The 25672-nt window shown below is 43.2% G+C and overlaps 1 protein-coding gene across 7 annotated transcripts in view; it reads left to right on the top strand.

Moving 5' to 3' along the window:
• The window catches only part of adgrg6 (adhesion G protein-coupled receptor G6), a 142968-nt gene that overhangs the window by 32140 nt on the left and 85156 nt on the right, over positions 1-25672 (top strand). For all 7 annotated transcript variants that reach the window (XM_084083284.1, XM_084083280.1, XM_084083283.1 and 4 more), the window contains exons 3-5: positions 17922-18269; positions 22292-22431; positions 23127-23430. In XM_084083284.1, the coding sequence (XP_083939410.1) occupies positions 17922-18269; positions 22292-22431; positions 23127-23430 (792 nt within the window). The remainder of the gene's footprint in view (positions 1-17921; positions 18270-22291; positions 22432-23126; positions 23431-25672) is intronic.

Raw genomic sequence — 25672 nt, 5'->3', positions numbered from 1 at the left:
GAGTAGAGGAGGCAGATCTGATAGGGAGGGGAATGCTAAGATTGAGTCACCCCTGAACTTAAGTTTAGAAGAGTGCATTAGCAAAAGAATGGAACATAATACATAAAATATAATACTGTCCGCACACGCACACACACAGAGAGGCCGTCATACCTTTCATATTGCACAATGTCTGACCCTGTGAAATAGCCAAGAAGTGAAGAGATACGGGCACACGCGCACGGACAAACGCATAACACACAGTAACACTGGCACAACATACACAAAACAAATACCCACTTTAAATATAAAACAGCAGGCCATCCCAGTAGCCTGCCCAAACTGACCTCACCACCTCTCCTCCTGGCAAAACACACACGCACACGCCACACGCACACACACACACACACACACACACACACACTGTTTATTTCTTGATGGGAGTTGGTTATTCCTGGCTGGTGTACATATGCATGTTTGACGTGCACTTAGACACACCTATGTGCACGTACAGCACAAGCGGTTCTGACAGCTGGTTGTTATGAAAGCCTACAGTTTAGTGTTTAGTGTATTTATTACATGTTTCGTGGTTATGTTTTGTCGTGGTCATACGCCGGCATGACTGACACTCCATCTCCTCTGCTATGTATTCAGGACATGAACGTGCACGCTTCAAGTGGTGGACAGTAATATTAAGACCTGAGGTTGATTCTACAAATGCCTTCTAAAGCAGTGGTCTCCAGCTTTTTCATAATTCTAAATTATTCAACATTTTCAAACACTTTTAACACATCGGGTGCCAAACACGGTCTGAACCGTGTGTTTACGTAGTGGTGGTTCGGTGCCGAACACGGTCTGAACCGTGAGTTTTGTCTTTTTTTTTTTTTTTTTTTCTCCGCGCGGGCGGGGCTAGAGCAGCTCTGGGAGCACCCATTGTAATCCTGCAAAGGAAGTGCCAGATCGCTCAACGGAAACAGATTTTTTTCCCCCATCCGCTTCCTGTCTATTTCCTACTTTGAAACGCCTATATCTCCGAATCTGTTTCCTGTGGGGAAAACCGGTCATGCGCGATCCCCCCCCGTTGTAACTCGGAAGGGAAATGTTATGGTTCCAGGCTGTAGCCAGACTCATGGCACAACATGAATCGATGCTTTTTTTGCATGGATTTGCTTGTAACGCACGCGGAAGCTTTAAACAGCAAAGCGCAGTCAATGGGGAGAATGCTGGCACCCTGGGTAAGTTGTTATGAAAAAATGCTGGCACCCGATGTGTTAAGATTAAAAAAAAATGAAAAAAATAGCAGATCTTGTATTTTTGAATAGCCAATGCTAAAATCTAAAATGAGATGCTTTCCCGTTTTTTTTTAAAGAACTAGTTTTTTTAGGCGCTTATGACTTTCATCCCACAACATTTTTAAAGACAAATATCGTACTTTTGACTCCACTACATTTCGAGGACGGGACCCATGGTTCCCTCCAAGAACAAGTATTCAAACGTACACAAATATCAGCTCTCCAATCTCGCAACTCGTTGCAATGTGACACATTTTGACCTTGTTGTAGCTTGCTTGTTTTCATCAATTCCATTTTTTTTATCTGATTAGAATTGATTGAGCTCTTTTTGACAATATCGGTCAAAACATCCGTACTCGGTGGACAAGGACTCTCAAAGATGTGATGGGCATCGGGCGGCTTTAGTTGAAGAATTGTACAACAGCAACGTTTTCAGGCGTTTATGTTGTTTTATATTGATTGCGAAACAGTTAAAAACGTACTAAATGGACTGTTTATCTTCAAAATGGCATCACACACAGAAATGTGTTTCCACTCACCTCAGGTCTTAATTAGCTGTAGTCTGTTCTGAATTAGCGTGTGTGTGCCACTGTGTGACACGCGCGCGCACACACACACACACACACACACAGACACACAGACACACAGACACAGACACAGACACAGACACACACACACACACACACACACACACACACACACACACACACACACACACACACACACACACACACACACACACACACACACACACATGCCCCAATTCACAAGTTTTCAAATGTATAAAATGTACACAAATCTTTTGAAAATAGCAGATCTACAAGCTCACAATGCGTCGCATCGCTTGTACAGTAGATCGGCTATTTTCAAATGGCCAAAATGAATGTATATATAGGCTGAACTGATTAATGTATGTTTTGTAATAATAGTCAAAATCTACAAAGTAACTAGTAATTAAAGTTTTCAAATAATTGTAGTGGAGTAAAAGTAAAAGTAGCTCAAAACTGTGCTTAAGTACAGTAGTTGAGTAAATGTACTTAGTTACTTTCCGCACGCACGCACACACACACACTCTACCTGTCTCTTAGCAGTGTGTGTGTGTGTGTGTGTTTAGTAGCTGTGGTGTAATAAAACTCATACTTTATATCCTGCGATCAGCATCAGCCATCCTGCCGTGCTATTTCAAATCCGGGGACACTTCGATGGCTTTGTCTCCGTCCGCTGTAAATCAGCACCGTTGCTGATGGAGAAAATAAAAGTTTAGTGCTCGCTGTTTAGTAAGTTACATGATCAAAATGCCCCTGGTTTAATGAGGAATACAGTGGGAGGGCAGAGAGAGAGAGAGAGAGAGAGAGAGACGGAGAGAGGGAAACAAAAGGACAGAGAGAAAAGATGAAGAATGATTTTTAATGTAACCACTTTCAACCTGGCGTCCTTGTCTTAGGGGTGTGTGGTTATATAACACAGTGTGAGCTTGTAGATTTTTTGTTGTAGATTTTTTGGAACTCCCCATTGCAGTTAGAACTGCCAATCCTCCGCCGCAATCTGAAGACTCTACCTTAGTCCTTACTGGCCGTAGCACTGACCTAGCCTTGACGACCACGCAGGCCTATGCAAAGGTTAAAATGAAGTTTAGATAGCATGACATGTAGACAGATGCAAGGTAATTTTTAGACCTGGCATTCCATAGTGTGTATAGTTTCAATGTACAGATTATACTTTTTTTTAATATTGTGTTCAGACTGATGATAGGTTATTGGTTTACCTATGATCGTACATTACTATTTCTATGCATTTGATGTATTACCTCTTGCTTAACTTGCTTACTGTAAGTCGCTCTGGATTAAGAGCGTCTGCTAAATGCCTAAATTTAAAATGTTAAAGTAAAAGTACCTCAAAATTGTAAATGCACTTCCACCACTGAAGGAGACAGTCGGACAGAATTAAAGCCAGTTTTTTGATATACTGTCTTGTTGTTTTTTCCCTCGGTGCCAGGATTGAGAGAGGGCACATTACGGCAGACAAATCATTAATACTACGGCCCTATTTAAATGATTGGACAGCCTCTGCTGGCACAGACGCGCACATTTACATTTAGATGGCTCGGTATTGGCAGCGGCAGCCAGTGTTTGTCAGCGACCTAATGAAATACTTTGACCATTAAAGGAATTAATTTTGAAACGTTAATTTATTGGTGCCGAAACAATAGCATTTTGTGCTTCTTCTTTTTTTATGTTTTTTCGAAATCGAGCCATGTCAAATGAAATGATGTTCATTTAGGGAAGGTTTTTTTTGTGTTACGAAAGGAAGGTTTTTGCTGACTGAAGACAACAGTTGAGCACAAATATTAATTTTCAACTTCACTTCCATTAAACCCCTGACTCATAACCCTTCATCAGCAGTGGCTTCAGGAGGTAGAACGTCCTTCTAGGGCAGTGGTTCCCAAACTAGGGGGTCCCCAAATTATTTCGGGGGGTCCCCAGATGATTAGCTTCATGTGCAGCATTGTTTTCTCTCGCCCAACAGTTCATCAAACCAACATACAGCATAAGTGTATACAGGGTATCTGCACATTTCTGAAGTAACAATTTAATGCATTTTAAGACCTTTTTAATACGAAATTGGCCAAAATGTCAAATACTGTATAAGAAAGAGGCAAACATTGTAAAAATAGCCGATCTGCGCTTGTAGTTCGGCTATTTTCACAATATTTTTATCTGTGGAACCGAGTCAAACAAAATGCAATGCGAGAGAGAGAGAGAGAAAAACACTTTGAAGAAAGGTACAAAATAAATAGACCATATTTACCATTTCTCAGCTTGGGCCCCGTTTCAGGATTTGGCAGTCCAGTCCCCTTTGAGGGTTTTATTGTTCATTTTTTATTTATTGAGATGTGAGCAGAAAAGCGGACACAGATCCTATAGGCCAGGAGGATATATGTCTCCAGAGGTTTTTGTTTTTTAAATCCTATAGGGAAGTGCCTCTCAAACTTTTTCATTTCAAGGACCCCCAGTTTACTATGCATTAGGCCATGGACCCCGATAACTCTGAGAGTGCACAACCGGAACCAAATGGACGCTTACGGGTCCATTTGGTTCCCTCTTTGTACACTCTCAGAGTTACCGCCCCCCCGTGTTTTAACTCTGAGGACCCCCTAGGGGTCCCGGACCCCCCTGTCGAAGACCCCTGGACTAAAGTGTGATTGAAATATCAAGATTCTAAGTATCCATATCCAAAACTGAACAACGACAACAGCTTTGAATTTAGTTTCAGTTCAGTGTAGTTTCTTAACCCTTTAAGACCTGGAACTGTGTCATTTTTAGATTAGAGCTAAAAAGCATTATTTTACACTTTGGGCTATTCAAAAATAGCAGATATACAAGCTCATAGCGCGGCACCGAGTGCCGCGCTACAAGCTTGTAGATCTGCTATTTTTGAAAAATTGAGAAAATTTGTGCAAATCTACTTTTATAGTGAACATTTTTTACTCAAATCTTTGCATCTGGGGGTCCCTGGAACAAAATATTTTGATGGGGGTCCGCGGCCAAATACATATCATTTTGGGGGTCCTTGACATGGAAAAGATTGAGCACCACTGATATAGAAACATAAGTTTTTCAGAAAACTGTTGGGATTTAGGAGACATGTAGAATCTGCTTCAGGTCTCAATGGGTTAATAATAAGTGTAGCTCGGGACAATTTGTCCGCTTCCATGTAACCAGGTGTCAGAACGTGGACTTTCTAATTACGCTAGCTGACTTTAAGTCCTGTGTTCTTCATCAGTGTGACGGTCCCAGGCAGTGCGTATAGATAGAAGTAGCACCGCGGTGTGTTGTCGGGCTAATTCCCTTTTTTAATAGGTCATTTCCCACTGCGGCTTATCTACACAGTCACATTTGCATCAGGGGGACTTCCTCTGCCGACAGAGACAAGTTAACCCATTAAGACCTGAGGCGATTCTTTAAAAAAAAATCTAAATCATAACAGTTTTTGGGAAAAAAAATAAAAAAAAAATGTTTTCAAGATTTTTCAAAAATAGCAGATCTACAAGCTCATAGCGCGGCACTCGGTGCCGCGCTATGAGCTTGTATATCTGCTATTTTTGAATAGCCAAAGACATCTAAAGTGACACAGATGCGTTCCAGGTATCAATGGGTTAATACCTTGGCAACTCGAAAATAGCGGATCTACATGCTCACAACGTGTCCCATCGTGACGCGTTGCGAGTTTGTAGATCTGCTATTTTCGACAAATCTTAAAAGAAATGTGTAATTTTACTTTGATATAAGTATATCTTTTGATGACGATACTTTTGTACGTTTGCTCAAGTAAGTGTTTTAATACAGGTCACATGCACAAGGTATGCACACATGTACGTACTTTATAGTACGTATGTGTGCAAGCATGCATGTAGAGTGTGCATGCACAGTACAGTAGTGCGTGGCCGTATGCAAACTTCCACAATCCACATGCACGTGGGTATGCAAAAATGCACGCGTGCACGCACTCACACAGGTAACCCACACGCCGTTGCGCACGCACGCACACACACACGATATTTGTTTGTTTGACAATCACAACTTGTTATCTTATATCAGAGCTTGTTATCAGACTCCACAGTGAAGCCAGTGTAAATGTCACAGCAGCTGTAAAACAATGGCAGAGTGGAGCTGACGTCTGTGTTAGCAAATACACTGGACATGGATGGATGGATAGATATACTGTATACAGATCAGTGGTGGAAAAAGTACTCAAATTATTTACTTAAGTAAAAGTACCAATACTGCAATATAAAAATACTCTGTTACAAGTAAAAGTCCAGAATTAAAAATTTACTTGAGTAAAAGTACAAAAGTATTGGCATCAAAATGTACTTAAAGTACCAAAAGTAAAAGTACCAAATATTTGAAAATAGCCGATCTACAAGCTCACAACGCGTCGCGATGCGACGCGTTGTGAGCTTGTAGATCGGCTATTTTCAAATAGCCTAAGCATAAAATATGGCTAAAGTGGTTAATGTATGTTTCATTATATCATAATTTATATCTGAAAAGTAACTAGTAACTAAAGTTTTCAAGTAAATGTAGTGGAGTAAAAGTACAATATTTGCCTCTGAGATGTAGTGGAGTAGAAGTAAAAGTATTGGAAATTAGAAATACTCAAGTAAAGTACAAATACCTCAAAATTGTACTTAAGTACAGTACTTAAGTAAATGTACTTAGTTACTTTCCACCACTGATACAGATACAGTATAGATACAAGGAAATTACTTCATGTTTTTTTGTTTGAAATATACTGCACAGTTCTGGGGAAAAAATACCAAAATGATCGTTTTCTCTCTATTTATAGGTATGAACATGTTTGTTCTTTTCTATAAACTAAAAAGAGAATTTATTATAAGTGTTTTCAGGCCTCAAATCATGCAAAGAAAACACGTTCGTGTACATTTTTAAGCAACACAATGCTACTGGTTTAAAAGGTCGTTCACACCAAGCACTTTAACTATAAATACATTGATTTAAACATAATTCTGACTCAAGTGGATGGCATATAGTTACAGTGCTTGGTGTGGCCTCTCTATGATTTAACTCTATGGGACAGCCCCTTAACTTAGGAAGAGTTTAAATCAAAAGAAGAAGGAGGGCACTGGCGCAAACTCGGACAATCGAAGCCTTTTTTTTATCTACAGGGTGCAGGCAAATAACGTGACGTTTGGATGTCAACACATCTTCATCAGGTCATGATGAAGATGTTCCTGAGTTTAAATCAATATTTGATGGAATAACCCTGATCTCTTTAAACAGTTAAAATACTGTAGCATAATCTACAAGCTCACAACGTATCGCGATGCGGCCATTTTCGCTATTCGCCGTACGCTAGAGGAGTGGTTCTCAACCAGTGGTCCGGGGACCACCAGTGGTCCTTGAGAAGGTTCCAGGCGGTCCCCATCTAAATGATAAAGAGTCGGTAACCAAATGGACCCTTATAGATCTTTAACTCTTGAGAGCGTAAAATGAAACCAAATGGACCCTTACGGGTCCATTTGGTTTCATTTTACGCTCTCAAGAGTTAGATTATTATTAAACATCTGATCAACGTTTGCCTGTTATCTCTCCTAATGGTACCAACATCAACACAGCATGGAATGGAACACAATCGTATCCAACGATAACACAATATTCGAAGACTTGGGTCTGAGAGTCTAAATCTCATCAAACGGTGGTTCCGTGGCTTAATGCCGAATAAATAATGGACCTTTTGATATGAAAAGGGTTGACAACCACTGCGCTAGAGTAACGGGCCTCAAGTGGTTAATAAGATCAAAATCTGTAACCCGTAATTGACAACCTTAGCTCCCTCAAATATTTACACAATTAGCAATTCCCATGAAAATCCATTTTCCAGCCGGCGTATTAAAACGATTGATGGAAAGATGTGATTACATGAAGCGGCATGAGCCAATTTAGATTGTACAACATCATCCGTCAGCCAGAGAGACCAACTCTCTGTCTCTCTGGCTGTAGCTCTCTCACGCGCTCTTAACTCTCTTTCTCTCATTCTCTGGGTCTCTCTCTCTGGCTCTGTCAATGTCTGTCTCTGAGTACATTTTTATTTATACAGCACTTTTCACATAGAGGGCTCACAATGTGCTTTACGTAAAGTAGGATTCAAAACGGCATCAAGACAGATGTGTGTCTGTCTGTCTGCCTGTGTGTGCCTGTGTGTGTGTGTGTGTGTGTGTGTGTGTGTGTGTGTGTGTGTGTGTGTGTGTGAAGGCCAGTGTTCTCTCCAACCTCTCTCTCTCTCTAGTGTGCTATACATTTCAGGGCTGTGTGTGATATGGGATCCAGCATCAAGGCATTACACTATATTAACGTATTGATACAGGCATCAGCCAATATTCCCTGTGGTTCTTCTCGTGCCACGGCCTCCATATGTAACTGTATCTCCCTCTCTCTCTCTCTCTCTCTCTCTCTCTCTCTCTCTCTCTCTCTCTCTCTCTCTCTCTCTCAAACAAAAATTGTACCTATTTAGTACAGTACTTGAGTAGATCGTCTCTGTATGTCCAAAACTGTTACTTTTCAGGATTCAAATTCAAAAACAGCAAAAGGAGCTGATCTACAAGCTCAAAACGTGTCTCTTCGCGCCACGTTTTGAGCTTGTAGATCTGCTACTTTTGATGCTTTTGCGTGACGCTGTAGTATGATAAAGTAGGCCGTTAATTTACGAAAATACACAACAAGTAAGATAATATGGAGATAAGAGGCTTCTGCCCCGACGGCAGCAAGATGTACTTAAGTTGCGTTCCACCACTGTAGTGTTCAGAACCCTACGGGGGTGGAGGCCCAGGTCTCCAGCCCAGCGGGGGGCGGTGTTGGCGTTGGGGGATGTAGGATGTTTGCTTTGCTGCCTGATCTTCAGCCTCTACTGAGGATCCATTGAGGTCCTGAAGACTGAAGGGCTTTCTGCTGCGCTTGTCTGTCTGCTTCAATAGGCTCTATTCACAGCAGCCATATTATGAAGACATTCACAGGTGTTACCAATGATACTAATGAAGGCTCTGTTCCATTCTGGTCAAACAGAGTCAGGGTGCTGATAGTGTGCATGTTGGCTCACTGGAAACACCAGTGGGTCTACAGTTGGGGTCCAGGGACCCTCATGGGCTTCCAAATGGCCCCTTACAGGTGTGTAACTCTGAGAGTGTACAAATGGAACCAAATGGACCCTTACGGGTCCATTTGGTTCCATTTGTACACTCTCAGAGTTATGGGGGTCGTGGAAACCACTGTGCTAGACTAAATGGAACAGAGCCTTCATTAGTATCATTGGTAACACCTGTGAAAGTCTTCATAATATGGCTGCTGTGAATGGAGCCTATTAGGTTCCTTCTCTGTCAGAAGTGCTGATCTTTTTATAACGGTATAACGGTAAATGCACATGTATAGATACTTATGTATGTAGACAGTGGTTCACGTTATCGTTGTTGTCAGAAAACCTCCTATCTCCATGATTATTCAAACTTTTTGAGTTTTTTCGTGAATTAACGGCCTACATGATACATACTACAGCGGCACACGAAAGCATCAAAAATAGCAGATCTACAAGCTTGAAAGCAGCGCGAAGCGACGCGTTTTGAGCTTGTCGATCTAGGCTGTCTTTTTTTTTTTTATCCCACGATTTTGCAACCCATTGTTTCACCCAGTGCAAATTGCCTATATAATCCTGGGCGCTACTCTCCCTCTGCCAGCCTAGGGAGAGCCTAGAACTGAGCTCATGCCTCCTTCAATGCATGAGGAGCAAGCAGTCCGCTTCTTATCACCTGACAGGGGGGAGTTTCCCCGGTAGGACGTAGCGTGTGGAAGGAACACGTTATTCCAACCAGTTCCTTTCCCCTCCATCAGGCGCCCTGGCTGACCAGGGGGAGGCAGTATAGTGACCAGGATTGCTGCATGTTTTTTGTGAGGGTACCTAGGGAACACGGGGAGAACATGCAAACTCCACACAGAGAGGCCCTTTAGCCAACCCCACCTAGGGTATGGGCGCTGATGACGCGGAGGAGAGGACACGCCCCCAGTGCCCACAGTGCTACCGACTGCGCCACCGTGCTCTTATCTAGGCTGTCTTAAAGTGACCATTCACTATACCATATACCTGTAGGCTGTCTTTAAAGCAGCACTCTATAACTTTCCTCTTCTACCCCGGATTTGAACCAGGTTTCCTGCGCACGCGCTGAAATGTTTACCATTGAGCTAATAGAGCCTGCCTGCCTGCTTGCTCAGGGGATAAATTGGATCCTGACCATCAGGTCAAATTTTGTGTCAGATCCTCCTGTGTCGAGGTGAGACATGACCTTTGACACGATCTAAATGTCTCAATGGAAGAGCAGGGAGACAAAATACAACCACCCCAATTGTATTGACATACTCTACCATACAGATTGGACACATTTATATTTCATGCAGTAAAAAAAGTTACATAGTGCCACTTTACTTATAATATCATGACAAATCAGGAAAACAGGTTCTTTCTGCCTGCCTCCTAGCCTGGTTCCAAACCATAGACCCCGCCCACTCTCTGAGTGGACTGCCTCTTGGTCTGGTGTTGAAATGTGAGCCTAGGATATCTTCGATACAAAAATATACCGTCCAATGAGAGTCGGAGGTGGGGGAGGGTCTAACGACAAGCCAATCAGCGAATATCTGCTAAAACAAGCTGTGCGACGACGTCAGATGTAGGCGGATCCGTGGATCTCTTGTGATTGGTTTAGGGAAATTTGAATCCCCTCCCCCTTGTAATCGCCAACACTGCAGCCAATAGGCTCTATGCACAGCAACCATATTGTAAGACATTCACAGGTGTTACCAATGATACTAATGAAGGCTCTGTTCCATTCTGGTCAGACGGAGTCAGGGTGCTGATATTGTGCATGTTGGCTGACTGGAAACACTCCCAAATGGCCCTTTACGGGTGTGTAACTCTGAGAGTGTACAAATGGAACCAAATGGACCCTTATGGGTCCATTTGGTTCCATTTGTACACTCTCAGAGTTATGGGGGTTGTGGAAATCTGAAATTTAAAAATCTGAGAACTACTGTGCTACACTAAATGGAACAGAGCCTTCATTAGTATCACTGGTAACACCTGTGAAGGAAGCGATAATATGGCTGCTGTGCATAGAGCCTATTTCAGACTGTAGCTCCACGCAGCTTCAGGCTGATAATCAAACAAATAATAATCATCCAACAAAATGATGAGGAGGTGGGCGGGGGGGGGGGACATCAAATCTGATCATAAATAGGCATGTCTTGTTTTGTGAATTAGGTTGAATGTTTGTTCATTAAATCTCCCCACCTCTTTCTGTAGTCAAACTTTTTGGCCTCTTATGAAGCCATTAGCCGCTGTAGCCCATCCAACTTTGAAACTTTGAAATGATTTTCCTCAGTAAAAGGCGAGCAGCCTTCAAAGCATTGGCGGGTAATTGGGATCAACATTTTGCTATTGCGCATGGCTTCCCAAAATACATTCCTAGATTCACCAGTAAGTACGCAATTATAAGTAATAAAGGCTCTCAGATGTGGAGAAATCTGACGTACCGGGCGGCCCAATTCAAGCACATTTAACCCATTAAGACCGGTTAAACATCTGTGTCATTTTTAGATTTCTTTGGCTATTCAAAAATATATTTTTATATTTTTGAAAAATCGTGAAAATGTGTGCAAATCTTTGAATATATATATTTTTAAAGCGAAGATTTGTAACTCAAATCTTTGCTTCTGGGGGGTCCCTGGACCAAAATATTTTGAGATGGGGGTCCGCGGCCAAATACATATACATTTTGGGGTCCTTGACATGAAAAAGTTTGAGAACCACTGACATAGTAACATGCCTTTTTTCAAAAAACAGTTTTTGACATTTTGTAGAATCGGCCTCAGGTCTTAATGGGTTAAGTTAATGGTAAATGGTCCTGCAATTCTATCACGCCTTTTATCCAAATCACTTCACAATTTGTGTCACATACCCCCAGTCACACACTTGACGGCGGAAGGCGACCATGCAAGGCACCAACATGCTCATAGGGAACAGCTAAGTGCTGTGTACATCATGAAGCCAGTCTGGGTCACCCAACTCTGCGGCTGCATGGCTTCCCTTTCTCGCTCATGAATAGCTCCGATTTCCTCATGTAGCCTCATTGAAAGTTACGTTTGAGCAGCACAGCCCCCTGAACATCAGTGTGGCAGTGTAGACGAAAGAGCTTGTTCAGTGTTTTATTATTATTATTTTTTTACTTTGCTTCACCGTCTGCTTATCATCTTGTTTGAGCCGGATTTCCAAACATCAGCAATTACGTAGGCAAGTCAGGAAGTGACTACATTTTTACTTCCACCAATAGGGACAAACTGTAATTACTTAAGCCCCGCCCCTCTGTCTGCCCATTGGCTGGGCTTTAAACAGCCATTATTCCAGTTTGCAGCATGCTACCAAGTACAAATTTGGTAAGTGGACTCAGACCACCAATAGGGACGAACTGAAATGAGTTAAGCCCCGCCCCAAAGGCACCGCTTCCTTCACACAGGGTGTGATTTTACTTTGGAAGCAACTGGTCCCCCCCCCCTCCCCCTGGAAGAAACCTTGTTTAAAAATAAATGCAAATTGTGAAAAATGCACATGATTTATGTCAAACTTTATATTATTATTATTAATTGGCATCATGACTTGTTTGGGACTCAAAACAAAACGTGTAGGACTGGGGCTTGACCTGGGACTTGCCTTTGTTGACTTGGTTGGGACTTGACTCGGGACTCGAGAGCAAAGACTTGAGACTCTACTTGGACTTGCAAAACAGGGACTTTGTCCCACCTCTGCCTGCCGTGCATGCAGTACCACAGGCCTTATGAAAACACTCTTTCTTTCTGGGTTAGAGGACTAGGAAAGATTCAGGTTGGGGTTAGGTTTAGGATTAGATCTTTAGAGGTTAGGTTTAAGGGGTTGGGGTTAGATTTTTCCATATTTTATACTTAGTTAGTGCGGCGATGTCAAACACCGGAAAATAGCCGATCTACAAGTTCACAACGTGTCGCAGCGCGACACGTTGTGAGCTTGTAGATCTGCTATTTTCCGGCTTTAGACTTGCGGTTAAAATGCCCCCCAAAAAATCATAAATCAATCATAAAATCGGCTTCCTAAAATATTGATGTCCTCGTTTGTATAGTAATACAAACATGTGTGTGTGTGTGTCTGTGTGTGTGTGTGTGTGTCTCTACGTCTGTCCGGAGCTAGTCTTGCAAAGCGCTGCATTGATCAGCGTCAAACATTGTACGTACACTGCCAGCAGGCTACAGAAGTACCTCCGCTCGTTTGTTTTCACACACTGTTTTATACTTCTATAAACGTCTATACCGTAATTCAGTAGTTCTCAAACGTTTTCATGCCGAGGACGTCCAAAATGATGTGTGTTTGGCTCAAAAATATGTTGTGCCAGGGACCCCCAGAAGAGAGGATTTATGTTGTGCTGTGTAGTTGGCCACCAGGACACACATGAATCTTGACTGAAGGTTTTTCCACCAAACCAGGCAGAGAGGTTCTCTGACCGGGGATGCCCCCCCCCCCCCCCCTTCTCCTTATATCCCCTGGTGTCCGCTGTGACGGCCTGGCCGGCCCAGTGCTGCTGATGCAGAGCGGAGAGAGGAGAAGGCTTTAAGACTCACGCCCCCCCCCCCCCCCCCAGAGTCCAGATGGGAGGATAAGGAGGAACGTGAGGTTTTTTGTTGCCAGAAACTGGAGATGTGGCTTTTAGCAGGGCTTTGGGAAGAAGGAGATGTGGGCCTCGCTCACACAAAACCCGAGCACTCGCACTCGCACACACACACACGCACACGCACACGCACACGCACACGCACACGCACACGCACACGCACACGCACACGCACACACACAGTCACAGACACAGAGGCGTGCTATGTGTGTGTGCACAGAGGTGTATACACGCAGCCGTGTGCAGCCATGCACGTCCGCGCGCACGTACAGAAAAGTGTGTGTTTTTTGTGTTTTTGTCGCTTTGTCGTGCACGTGTAAGAAATGAGTTAATGCACACAGACAAACAAACATGCACTGATGCAACCGTGTGTAAACATAGAAAGTATGCATATTGCACGCACCCCACATGTACACACACGGACAGACACAAGCAAAGATGCCCTTTCAGTATGTGTGTGTGTGTGTGCATTTTGTGCATCCCACACAACACAACACACACACACACACACACACACACACACACACACACACACATGCACTTAGTTACTTTACACCACTGCATGCCGTCCTCTTGTGTTTTCTACACACACATAACACAGACATGCACAGAAAAGCACACTCAGTGGTGTGTGTTGTGAAGTGGTCTCCAGCGCTGGGAGCCGACAGTGGGCTGACTGTGGTTTTGGCTGTCCTGATCCACTGCTTTGAGATCAACAGAGGCCATTGTTGCCGAGAGGAATTAACCGCCATACTTTCCACTTCCCAGTTCAAATATATTGGCTTTATTATATATATATTTTTTAAATTTATTATTATGAATGTGGAACATCTCTCCAGCTTTTGGCGAGAGAGAGAGAGACGGGAGGGTTCTCACATTAACAGCGGGCGATGCAATTAAATTGAAATTTGATTGATATTATTGTTGTTGTTGTTTTCTGTCATTTTTTTTGTCAGTATGTGGGTTGGACTGTTCCAAGTCTTTCCACAACTACTATGCTTTAATTTATGCATTTTTTGGTGAACCCAGTGACGTTAAATATGTGACTATAGTGAGCAAACTGAGTGTTTATGCACTTTGTTAGCGCTTTGGCACCTTCCTGCAGTGGTGGAAAAAGTACTCAAATGTTTTACTTAAGTAAAAGTATCAATACTGCAATGTAGAAATACTCTGTTACAAGTAAAAGTCCGGAATAAAAAATGTACTTGAGTAAAAGTACAAAGGTATTGGTATCAAAATGTACTTAAAAGTACATGTTAAGTACTTTTAAGTACATTTTGTACTTAAAACAAGGCGTCACATCGCGACGCGTTGTGAGCTTGTAGATCGGCTATTTTTAAATAGCCTACGTATAAAATTTGGGCTGAAGTGGTTAATGTATGTTTTATAATATAATGATTTATATATGCAAAGTAACAAATAATTGCAGTGGAGTAAAAGTACAATATTTGCCTCTGAGATGTAGTGGAGTAGAAGTAAAAGTACTGAAAACTGGAAATACTCCAGTAAAGTAAAAAAAATACCAAAAACTATTATTTAAGTACAGTACTTGAGTAAATGTACTTAGTTACTTTCCACCACTGCCTTCCTGTTTTAATAAGTTTCAATGTTGACAACTGGCATTTCCAGCCGCAGTGCAGAACTGGGATAAGGGACAGTGTTTTGCTCTCTCTCTCTCTCTCTCTCTCTCTCTCTCTCTCTCTCTCTCTCTCTCTCTCTTCTCTCTCTCTCTCTCTCTCTCTCTCTCTCTCTCTCTCTCTCTCTCTCTCTCTCTCTCTCTCTCTCTCTCTCTCTCTCTCTCTCTCTCTCTCTCTCTCTCTCTCTCTCTCTCTTCTGGCTGAACTATGCAGCTGGTTCCACATTCGGCTCACATAAGAATCAAGTGTGCGGGCGACGGCGCGCGCCAAAACTGCAATTTGTAACACGAATCCCTGTTACACAGTGCGTCGTTGTTGTCTATTTAAAACGTAATAAAGCCAAGCCCAGACCTCCTCATGTGAAGGAGGACGCAGAGACTCTGTGTAACTAACTGGACTTGGGAACTTCCTCGCATTCGTCCTTTTTGAATGGATCCGAAGGAGTTCCGTTCCATCATATAGCAGCCATATTGGGCTTACTTCCTTCACAGGTGTTACCAATGTTACTTATTAAGGCTCTGTGCCATTTAGTGTGGCATAGTGGTTGTCTAATTTTCAAGGACCCCTAAAACTCTTGAGAGTGTACAAATGGAACCAAATGGACCCGTAAGGGTCCATTTGGTTCCATTTGTACACTCTCAGAGTTACACACCCACCATAAGGGGCCATTTGGGAACCAAAATGGAGTGTTTCTAGTGAGCCAAAATGCACGATATCAGCACCCTGACCAGAATGGAACAGAGCCTTCATTAGTATCATTGGTAACACCTGTGAAGGAAGCAAGAAGAGGCCCAATGTCTTTCCAATATGGCTGCTGTGCATAGAGCCTATTGAGAGTGTATGAACATATATGTTGGTGTATTTTAGTGTCGTAATAATGTTTGCTTCTTTGACCATTTAACCACATGAATCCTAGCATCCCTATTCTGGGCCTATGTCATAATGGGAGAACGTTCGGTGAAAACAGCCGATCTACAAGGCGACGCACGCGTTGGGAGCTTGTAGATCTGCTGTTTTCGGCGCAGAGATTTGGTGTGGGGGGGGGGGGGAACCCTCGGTCAACAAAGGTTATAGGGTTTACTGTAAGTGGTTAAGACCTGAGGCCGATGCTACAAATGTCTTCCAACAGTTTTCTGAAAAAAACGATGTTGCTATATATCGCTGTTGTCGGGCAGAAACCACTTATGTCCATATTTAAACTTTTTTTTCCCGTAAATTAACGCCCTACTTGATCATACTACAGCGTCACACAAAAGCATAAAAAGAAGCAGCTCGAAAACGCTACACGATTTGAGCTTGTGGATCTGCTAATTTTGCTACTTTTGAATTTGAATCCTGAAAAGCAACAGTTTTGGACATAATGAGGTTTCCACCCGACAGAGACGATGCACTGTACAGCTAAAATCTAAAATGACACAGATGCTTTCCTGGTTTTAATGGGTTAAAAAAAACCTTTGGCACTTGTGTCTCTTGCCTTTGGCTCCTTGCACGAGTTCCTCGAAGTGTGTCCCTCCTTATGTCTCCTTGGTGGCCGACAGTAATCTGCTTTATCTCTTGGTGCCTGACTTGGTCCACTTGACTCCTACGTTCTTGAATCCTACCACCCTAACGGTGTGCGATGATGTGCCCCTCCCCCCGCCTGGTCTGTCGCCTGTGGTCTCGCCTCGCCGCATGCTGTCTTGTCCTTAAATGTCCTCGTCCGTCCGCCCCCTCCTCCTGTTACGTCTTCCTTGTCTACTTGTGTCTGTCCTTGTCTCCTATATTCCCTTGAACCTGCCTGGGCGGGCCCAGGGCTATGACTGTATATGCCCTCGTCTCCTTACCATTTCCACTTGTCTCCTATTTCCTAGGCGATAAAGAGCAATGGTTCTCAAACGTTTCCACGTCAAGGATCCCCAAAATGATGTACATTTGGCCGCAGACCCCCGTTTGAATAGATTTTGTGCCAGGGACCACAAATAAGAGAAGATTTGCCAACATTTGTCGACTAAAATAGCAAATCTGCAAGCTCACAGCGTATCACACTGATACGCTGTGAGAGTGTTTAGATCTGCTATTTTCGAATAGCCAAAAAAATGTAATGGGTTCAAACGTTTTCCTTTTTTGCTGGGGACCCCCCCTGGAACCCCTTCAAGGACCCCTGGGGGTCCCCAGACCCCACTTTGAGAACCAGTGATATACAAGTAGCAGAACTTTTAACTCATTCCCTGCCTAGAACGACTAAAACGACTTCTGTCCATAAGCCATGCCTGCCTAGAACGACTAAAACGACTTTTTAAAAAAATTAAAAAATACATTTTTTTTTTTTTTTTTTTTTTTTTTTTTTGGATTTTTTTTTTTTTTTTTGACCCAAAGACCAAGGAGATATGATTTTTCGAAGATATAGACTCCCATCCACTTCCTTGTTAACTTAAAACTTAAAAATTCTGTATCTCGGCTCCTGAGTACTTTTTTTTTTTCAATGAAAAATATGGCAGTGTTCAAACGCGGCCAGAAATAATTCTGGCAGTGAATGAGTTAAGTGTGCTCTCTCCATGTACCGGGCCTGTCTTCCGCTCGCCTTGTGCCTTTAGTGTATGCCCTTAATCTCCTTGTTGCCCTCTCCCCCTCGCCTCCCGTGTGATGTCCACCCACGCCGACCTTGTTCTCCGAACTGTCCCTGAGCTCTCTCTCTCTTTTACTTCTCCTTGTCTCCTCTCTCTCTCTCTCGTTCCAAGTTATTAAGCATTATTACTCCTCCTCCTCCTCCTCCTCCTCTAGCTCTGGCCTGCGTCCCGGCCAGCTGCAATGTGGTGCTGACCGAGTCGCAGGGGGGTATCACGTCCCCCTGCTACCCGCAGGACTACCCCAAGTCGCAGGCCTGCAAGTGGACGCTGCAGGCCCCGGCCGGCTTCATCATCCAGCTCTCCTTCCTGGACTTTGAGCTGGAGGAGGCGCTGGGCTGCATCTACGACCGCGCCGTGGTCAACACGGGCAACGCCGACGTCAAGTTCTGCGGCCTGACGGCGCACGGCCTCACGCTCAACTCCACCGGCAACGTCCTGGAGCTGTCCTTTCACTCGGACTTCAGCGTGCAGAAGAGAGGGTTTAGGGTTAGCTACCACCACGGTTTGTTTGCTCAACGTGTTGTTGTGTGTCGAAATGTGTCGAAACGTCCCGTCCCGTTTTGTTTTGTTTTGTGTGTATGTACGTTAGTGTTGATTTTGACAGCAAATTTTGAATAAAATTAAATGTAGTTTTAATACAGTTCCATTTAGTTTCAGTCATATTTTAGTCGTCTGAAATGTTTTACTGTTAGTCTAGTTTTAGTCGACTAAATCTACAGTTGATTTTGTCGACTAAAATATGTTTTGGCGGTGCCTTGATGGCGTCGTAAAGGCTGATTTAACACTTGGTTGCATGCTGAAAATAGCCCATCTACAAGCTCACAACGCGTTGCGAGCTTGTATATCTGCTATTTTCAGAGCGCACACACCTGAGCGCAACCAAACATACTTGTCTGACGGTGCGTTTTAACAGCGGGCAACTCTCGGGCGACATCGTCCAAAATGTAAAGAAAGTCTATGAGAGCCGGCAACTACTGGCGATCGGGCGAAGTGGGCGGGGGGGGGCGATGAAAGATGGATTTTCTTTATCTTTTTGGACGATGTCGCCCGGCATCGCCCGAGAGTTGCCCGCTGTTAAAACGCACCGTTAGTTCTACTGGATCTCTTCATCACCAGTCCCTCCCAAACATTTTAGGCTAGTTTTTATTTGTTGACGAAATTGTCAGTATATTTAGTCTTAGTTTCAGTCATCATAGCTTAGCTTTGATTTAGTTTTATTTAGTCAGTGAAAAAAGGTAGTCGACGAAAAAAAAAATGACATAGTTTTAGTCGACGAAATCAACACTGATGTACGTGTGTGTTGTCAAGGAATTCTGGATCAATCAGTAATTGATCCAGAATCAAGAAGATTGTATTTGTTACTACTCATACTGTACAGGCACAAGAAGAGAAAGGCAATCTTGTGAGAGTCCAGAAAATACTGTGCTGCAACAATATTGACAATAGTAATAAAAAAGAAAAACTAATATAATGTACTGTGTACTGAAGCATTAATGTGCAATAAGACATAGCCGTAGCAGATGTAGTAACAGTTGGCTACCTAGTATTTACACTAAAAGCAGTGTAGAATGGAGTCAGAGACACTTATTGAAAGTGGTGTGTGGTGCTTTAATACATGATATCATAGGGAGAAGTACAGTAGACACAGTGGCCAAGAGGCCAGTGGTCAAGTGTGTCTGCCAGGAGAACAGGGATTAAACTGTAGTTTAATACTAAGGGAGAAACTGCTGGTGTCAGAAGGAACAAGCTGTATCCAAAACAACAGCTATTTTAACCCCTATAACACTATCAGATCACATCATAAGGCAAAAGATGAACTACTGTACAAATAAGGCAAATGTGAAGGTTAGATAATGGCAAACATAATAACAATATGCCATGTAATTCTACCACAGTGTTATTGGTCTGTTTCTTTCTGTCCAGAAGGGAGAGTTTATTCGCCACAACAGTTGTACAAGCCATTTATAGTGGCTTGCGTCATGTCGTGTGTGTGTGTGTGCATGCGTGTTTGTGTTCTTTTGCCATGTTTGGTTATTATTGTTAGCTCCTTCACACACACACACACACACTGTGGCGCTCACCGCAGAATACACACACGCTCACACACTAACATTTCACACTTACCTAAGAATATTTGCGCACACACACACAGCGCGTGTGCACACACACACACACACACACACACACACACACACACACACACACACACACACACACACACACACACACACACATGCAGACACATGCACACGAACACACTGAGAGAGATGGCTGTGGACCCACTGCATTGTAAAAAGTATCGCTGTAGCTGCAATAAAACATATTGAGGCTATTAATCAAAATATAGGGCTACTTCTATGATGTAAAAATTTAAGACCTCATTCCTGCCTGTCGTTACGGCATATCACTGGGACGCGCCCCCCCCCCCCCCCCCCCCCACACACGCACACTGATGCACTGTTAAATCCTCGGTTAATTTATCCAGTTGTAACTCCGAGAGTGTATACAAATGGGACCAAATGGACCCATCAAGTCCATTCGGTTCTGTTTTATGCAGAGTTAAATGAACACTGAGGATTTAAAAAGTAGACACCGTACCGTTGTAGGTGTGTGAACACAGGTGGATCAACATCGCAATCACAGCACAAGGTAGTGTGTATCAAAGGAAGGCCTTTACAGACAGCCTTGCCAGCTATGTGCACGTGTGTGTGCACGTGTGTGTGCGCGTTTGCGCGTCTTAGCACAGGCAAACATGCATACGTGTGTGAGGGGTGTTTTTCCATGGCAAACTGGCTGTCATTGTGAAGCTCCGAGCCAACAGTAACATCTAGGCAGGTCTGTGCTGAACAGCAGTGCTGAGAACACACTCAGGACATTTACCCCAACTAGATGAACCTACCATCAAATGCAAAGAACTTTAGTATGACTATGTCTATCTAACCTACCATCAAATGCAAAGAACTTTAGTATGACTATGTCTATCTAACCTACCATCAAATGCAAAGAACTTTAGTATGACTATGTCTATCTAACCTACCATCAAATGCAAAGAACTTTAGTATGACTATGTCCAACCTACCATCAAATACAAAGAACTTTAGTATGACTATGTCTAACCTACCATCAAATACAAAGAACTTTAGTATGACTATGTCTAACCTACCATCAAATACAAAGAACTTTAGTATGACTATGTCTAACCTACCATCAAATGCAAAGAACTTTAGTATGACTATGTCTAACCCACCATCAAATGCAAATAACTCTAGTATGACTATGTCTAATCTACGGTCAAATGTAACGAATTGTAGTATGACTATGATGTCACGTACAAAGAACTTTAGTAAAACTGTCTATGACTAACCTACCGTCAAAAAGTCTAAACTTGAATTACAACAACTATGACTAACCTACCCTCATATACAACTCAAACCACAACTAGGATTACTGTCAAAGATTAAAAACGTCTACCACAAGTATGACTAACCTAATGTCAAAGAGAAAGAACTTTATCGTAACTATGACTAACCTACCATCAAAGAGCTTTAGCATAACTAGGACTAAACTACCACCAAAGAGAATGAACTTCACCACACCGTCAAAGACGTATCATTTGCATGATACATGACTAAACTGATGATTCCATTCCACATTTTATTTGCTACATTTTCTGTCAATCAAACCAATGGATTATTCGATAAATCATTAGTAAAATTGTTTGTAAAATATCAGCAGCTATGTTGGATCTAAACAGGCATAACGATTTTTGACCGGTTAAAGCTTGAGATCTTTGTATAGAATGTCTATTCGTAGGACTGCACAAAATGTTACCGTACATATTTTACTGTACATTAGTATCAGTAAAAGTACGCAGACGAAGGCAAGAGGATGAGAGTTTTGTGGCTCACAAAATGTAATGGAATATTAGCCTCTTATTCATTCTGCGATCGTATTCTAAGCTCTGATGCAACGTGTGTGTGTGTGCGTGCGTGCGTGCGTGTGCGTGTGTGTGTGTGCGTGTGTTATTTAGAATGTCAAGCCAACGACTGTCTGATCTTTGTAATGATGAAGTGCCACGATCTCATTCAAAATGAAAGGTTTGTCGCAATACGGCAAGAAGAGACACTGTTTATGACTTGGAACGAATTCTAGAGTACAGCACGCCTGAAAGTATATGGACTCGTTGTGATGCTGCGCTATAACTCTGACACAGTAAAACCCTCCTTAACTCTCAGGGTTAAATGAACTGAGGATGTTACTGTGTCTTCAAGCGAGAGGTTTAGCTGAATTATATGTTTGTTATGATGGACCTGCATTGAAATGTTATTTGCTTCTGTTCATGTTGAGTGTGCTTTGTTGTTACACCGTACAGACTGAGTGTTATTTAAGGTGAAATTAACACTCAGGATTTTACTATGCATGTTTCCTTCTTCCTCATCTTCTTTTCTTGCTATTTATTCTGCTTTCCACCTCCCTCTGTCCCTCCTTCCTTCCTTCCTTTCCTTCCTCTCCTCTCTCCTATAGTTGCCGTGGCGCTGAGGAACCAGAAGGTGGCCATAACGGGAGGAAACGGAAAGGTCACCAAGGTCGCCGGTGCCGTCTCCATACCGTCGCTCAGCCAGCTGACGGTGTGCTTTGAACTGGCTCGCTCCAACCAGAAAGAGGTGTGCTGTGCACGCACGCACGCACGCATGCACACACACACACACACACACACACACACACACACACACACACACACACACACACACACACACACACACACACACACACACACACACACACACACACACACACATGCGCGCGTACGCAGGCACGCACGCACACACACACACACACACACACACACACACACACACACACACACACACACTTTTTCAATGGAAGCCAGTGACATGAAGATACAAAGATACATCTGACGTCTGTAGCTGTTACAGCAGCTACAAAGCAACAAAAGAGACGTTGCGCTGCTTTCAACCTCGGCTACAAAGATACAAATATGTTGTGTAGCTTTGTATATTTTGTGTTTGAACGCAGCATTACTCTCATGTATCCATACACAAGATGGAACAACAAAGAAACCTTTAATCATCTATCTTGCTGTTTCCCAAACAGTGTGTTTTTGGCTGTTTCCCAAGGGTGAATTTCTCCTTTCCGACATGTCGCCTTTCCGACGTTGACGAACCCTATACCTAACCCTAACCCTAACCCTAACCGCACGCGGAAGCCACTAGTCGGAGTGGTGAGATGTCGGAATGGAGAGTGACACCGTTTCCCAAACACCGCTTTTTGGGTAAAAAGTAAAACATTTGAGTACTTTTTCCATCACTGCGGGTTAAAAAGTCTGTTTCCCTGACAGAAAGAGCACGTGTTCACGTACGCTCGCCGCGGCCAGGACGACGACGACGACGACGACGGGGCCGTGGCGCTGCGCTTCGGCAAGAACAGCGGCGGCATGGAGCTGACGGTGGACGAGCAGGCGTGCTCCCTGGAGTCCCTCATCAGCGCCGCTGACATCACGTCCTCCATGAGGCCCTTCTGCCTGACGTGGACGGCGTCCGGGGGCCGCGTGGCGCTCTACTTCAACGGGAACTACCGCGCCAAGACGTGCCCCGCCACCAGCGGGCGCTCCGTGGCCAGCGGAGGGCAGTTCAGACTGGGAGGTAAACGTTTGCGACTGCTTTATGTAGGAAGATTGTGCATTGGCCTATTTAGACTATAAAAATCACACCCAGTGTGAAGTGGGCGGTGTGTGGTCATCACAACATGACTCACTTTAAAAAAAGGATAAATGACTTTTTATAAAGTCCATACTGCTATTCATAGGGCTGCACATGTGTCATGTGTTTCGCTAGCCAATCACAGTCCTGAATTTGCAAAGTCAGCCAATCACATTACAGTTAGTGGTGATGACACTAGCTGTAATGTGATTGGCTGATATGAAAAAAGTATCGATTTGCATTAACAATGGAAGGGTTAGGGGGGACACAAATTTTTTGGTCGGTGTCCAAAACTCACTTATAGGGGGCGGCTACACCGCCCCAAAAATGTCTTCTAAATCCTAACAGTTTTCTGAAAAACCTACGTATGTTGCTATATCAGTGGTGCTCAATGTATTTGGCCATGGACCCTCATCTCAAAATATTTTGTTCCAGGGACCCCCAGAAGCAAAGATTTGAGTTAAAAAAAATGTATTATATTCAAAGATTTAAATACTTCAGCATGATCGATACTGTTGATTAAATTACATTACTCAAATAATCATAATTTCCATCATGTTCTGCATTAGATCTAGCCTGGTAAACCCTCCCTCCGGAAATCTCATTTCCATTTGATTTCAGAAAGGAGTCTGGTCTGAAACGCCTTTCTGCAATAATCGCTGTGGGCTGGAGTTGGGCGGGAGTAATACCGTTGACTGACAACCCCTTCAACCAATGATCGTTTTCCCCCTTCAGCCAATGAGCAGTTCATTTTGACGAGCTCCAGACTATGTGACGCAACGGGACTTTTGGGACGGCCATGCCGAAAATAGGTTGCCTTATTGGGATACATGCGTGTCACTCCCCGCCCCTGCCGGTTCTCTAAATTTATATTTTTAAATAGGCTCTGTCATGATTAATTGACCACATATATGAAGTTAAACAACTAAATTCTATCCAAACGATATCTTATAAGTAAATTCCGTGCCTCAAAAAAGAAGTTTGAAAGCGTTATAAAACTGAAAGTAAGAAGTGAAGGCACTCGCACAAACAACAATGGCTGCCGTTCGTCTTTTGTCGGCGGATCTCAGGCTGCACTCGGGTTCATTCGGGCTCACTCGAACTCGCCACCTGATTGGCCAACTGTCGCTGTCAATCACAGAACAATGAGCGACGACGCTGATAGGCTCGTCGGCTCGGCGAGCAGAGCGATTATTGGAGAAAGGCGTTTCAGACCAGACTCCTTTCTGAAATCAAATGGAAATGAGATTTCCGGAGGGAGGGTTTACCAGGCTACATTAGATCTGCCACTCTGCTTCATTACAGTCAAGATCCTCTTTCTTGAATGCCCTGTGGTCTTGTAATGGCCCAGACAGTACTTTTCCCATATGAGTGTGTCTGTATCACAGCATTCATGCCTCACACCCAATCTGTGTGTGCGTGTGCCTGTGTGTATTGCAGCAGCGTCGTGCCCCCACACCCTAAGCAATCTGTGCGTGTGCCTGTGTGTGCGGTAATCTGCTTTCACCAGCCCAAAGTAGAGCAATGTACTTTCCTGCTAAATTTCGTCATTTAACCAACTTCTGTTTTCCTCCTTGCTCCACTGTCATAGGCGGCGGGTGAGCCCGACATTTGGGAAGGCTGATACGGGACACATGCACGTGCATGTGTCCCCCTCCCGCGATTTTTTTCGGGTTTAGCGCGGATAAAGTTACTTTTTGGTTACTTTATTTCGGTTTTAGGGTTAGGGTTAGGGTTAGATATTGACCAGCGACAGCACACACAATATATAATAGCCTAAATAATGCTGCGCACATTTATTATATATAATTTGCTCAATTTCAAAAAAATTCCAGGATAACATTTGGGAAGGCTTAGCCTACCCTAGCCTTCATTACCCGCCGCCTATGTCCACTGTCTCTGCTACACAAAAAGCCCCAAACATTACATCTCTCAAGCTGAGTACAATTCAAACACATGATTAGACATACAGTAATACAGTGTGTTCATAAAACAATAAAATAAACCAAAATAATATAATCACATTCTTGATTATGTCTTCAGGATCAAAAAAGTAATATTAAGGAAGGACTGACTCATAGTCTCAAAGAATAAAAAGGATAACAATTAATTAAATCAACAATAATTCTCAATAATAACCCTTTTGTCAAAATCATAGTACATCATAGTAAAATGAGTTCAGATA

This window comes from Gymnoscopelus microlampas, assembly GCF_963454915.1.
Source record: "Gymnoscopelus microlampas genome assembly, chromosome: 16".
Classification (NCBI taxonomy): Eukaryota; Metazoa; Chordata; class Actinopteri; order Myctophiformes; family Myctophidae; genus Gymnoscopelus; species Gymnoscopelus microlampas.
Note: the sequence above shows the minus strand (reverse complement) of the source record. Positions and strands in the feature narration are given on the sequence as shown.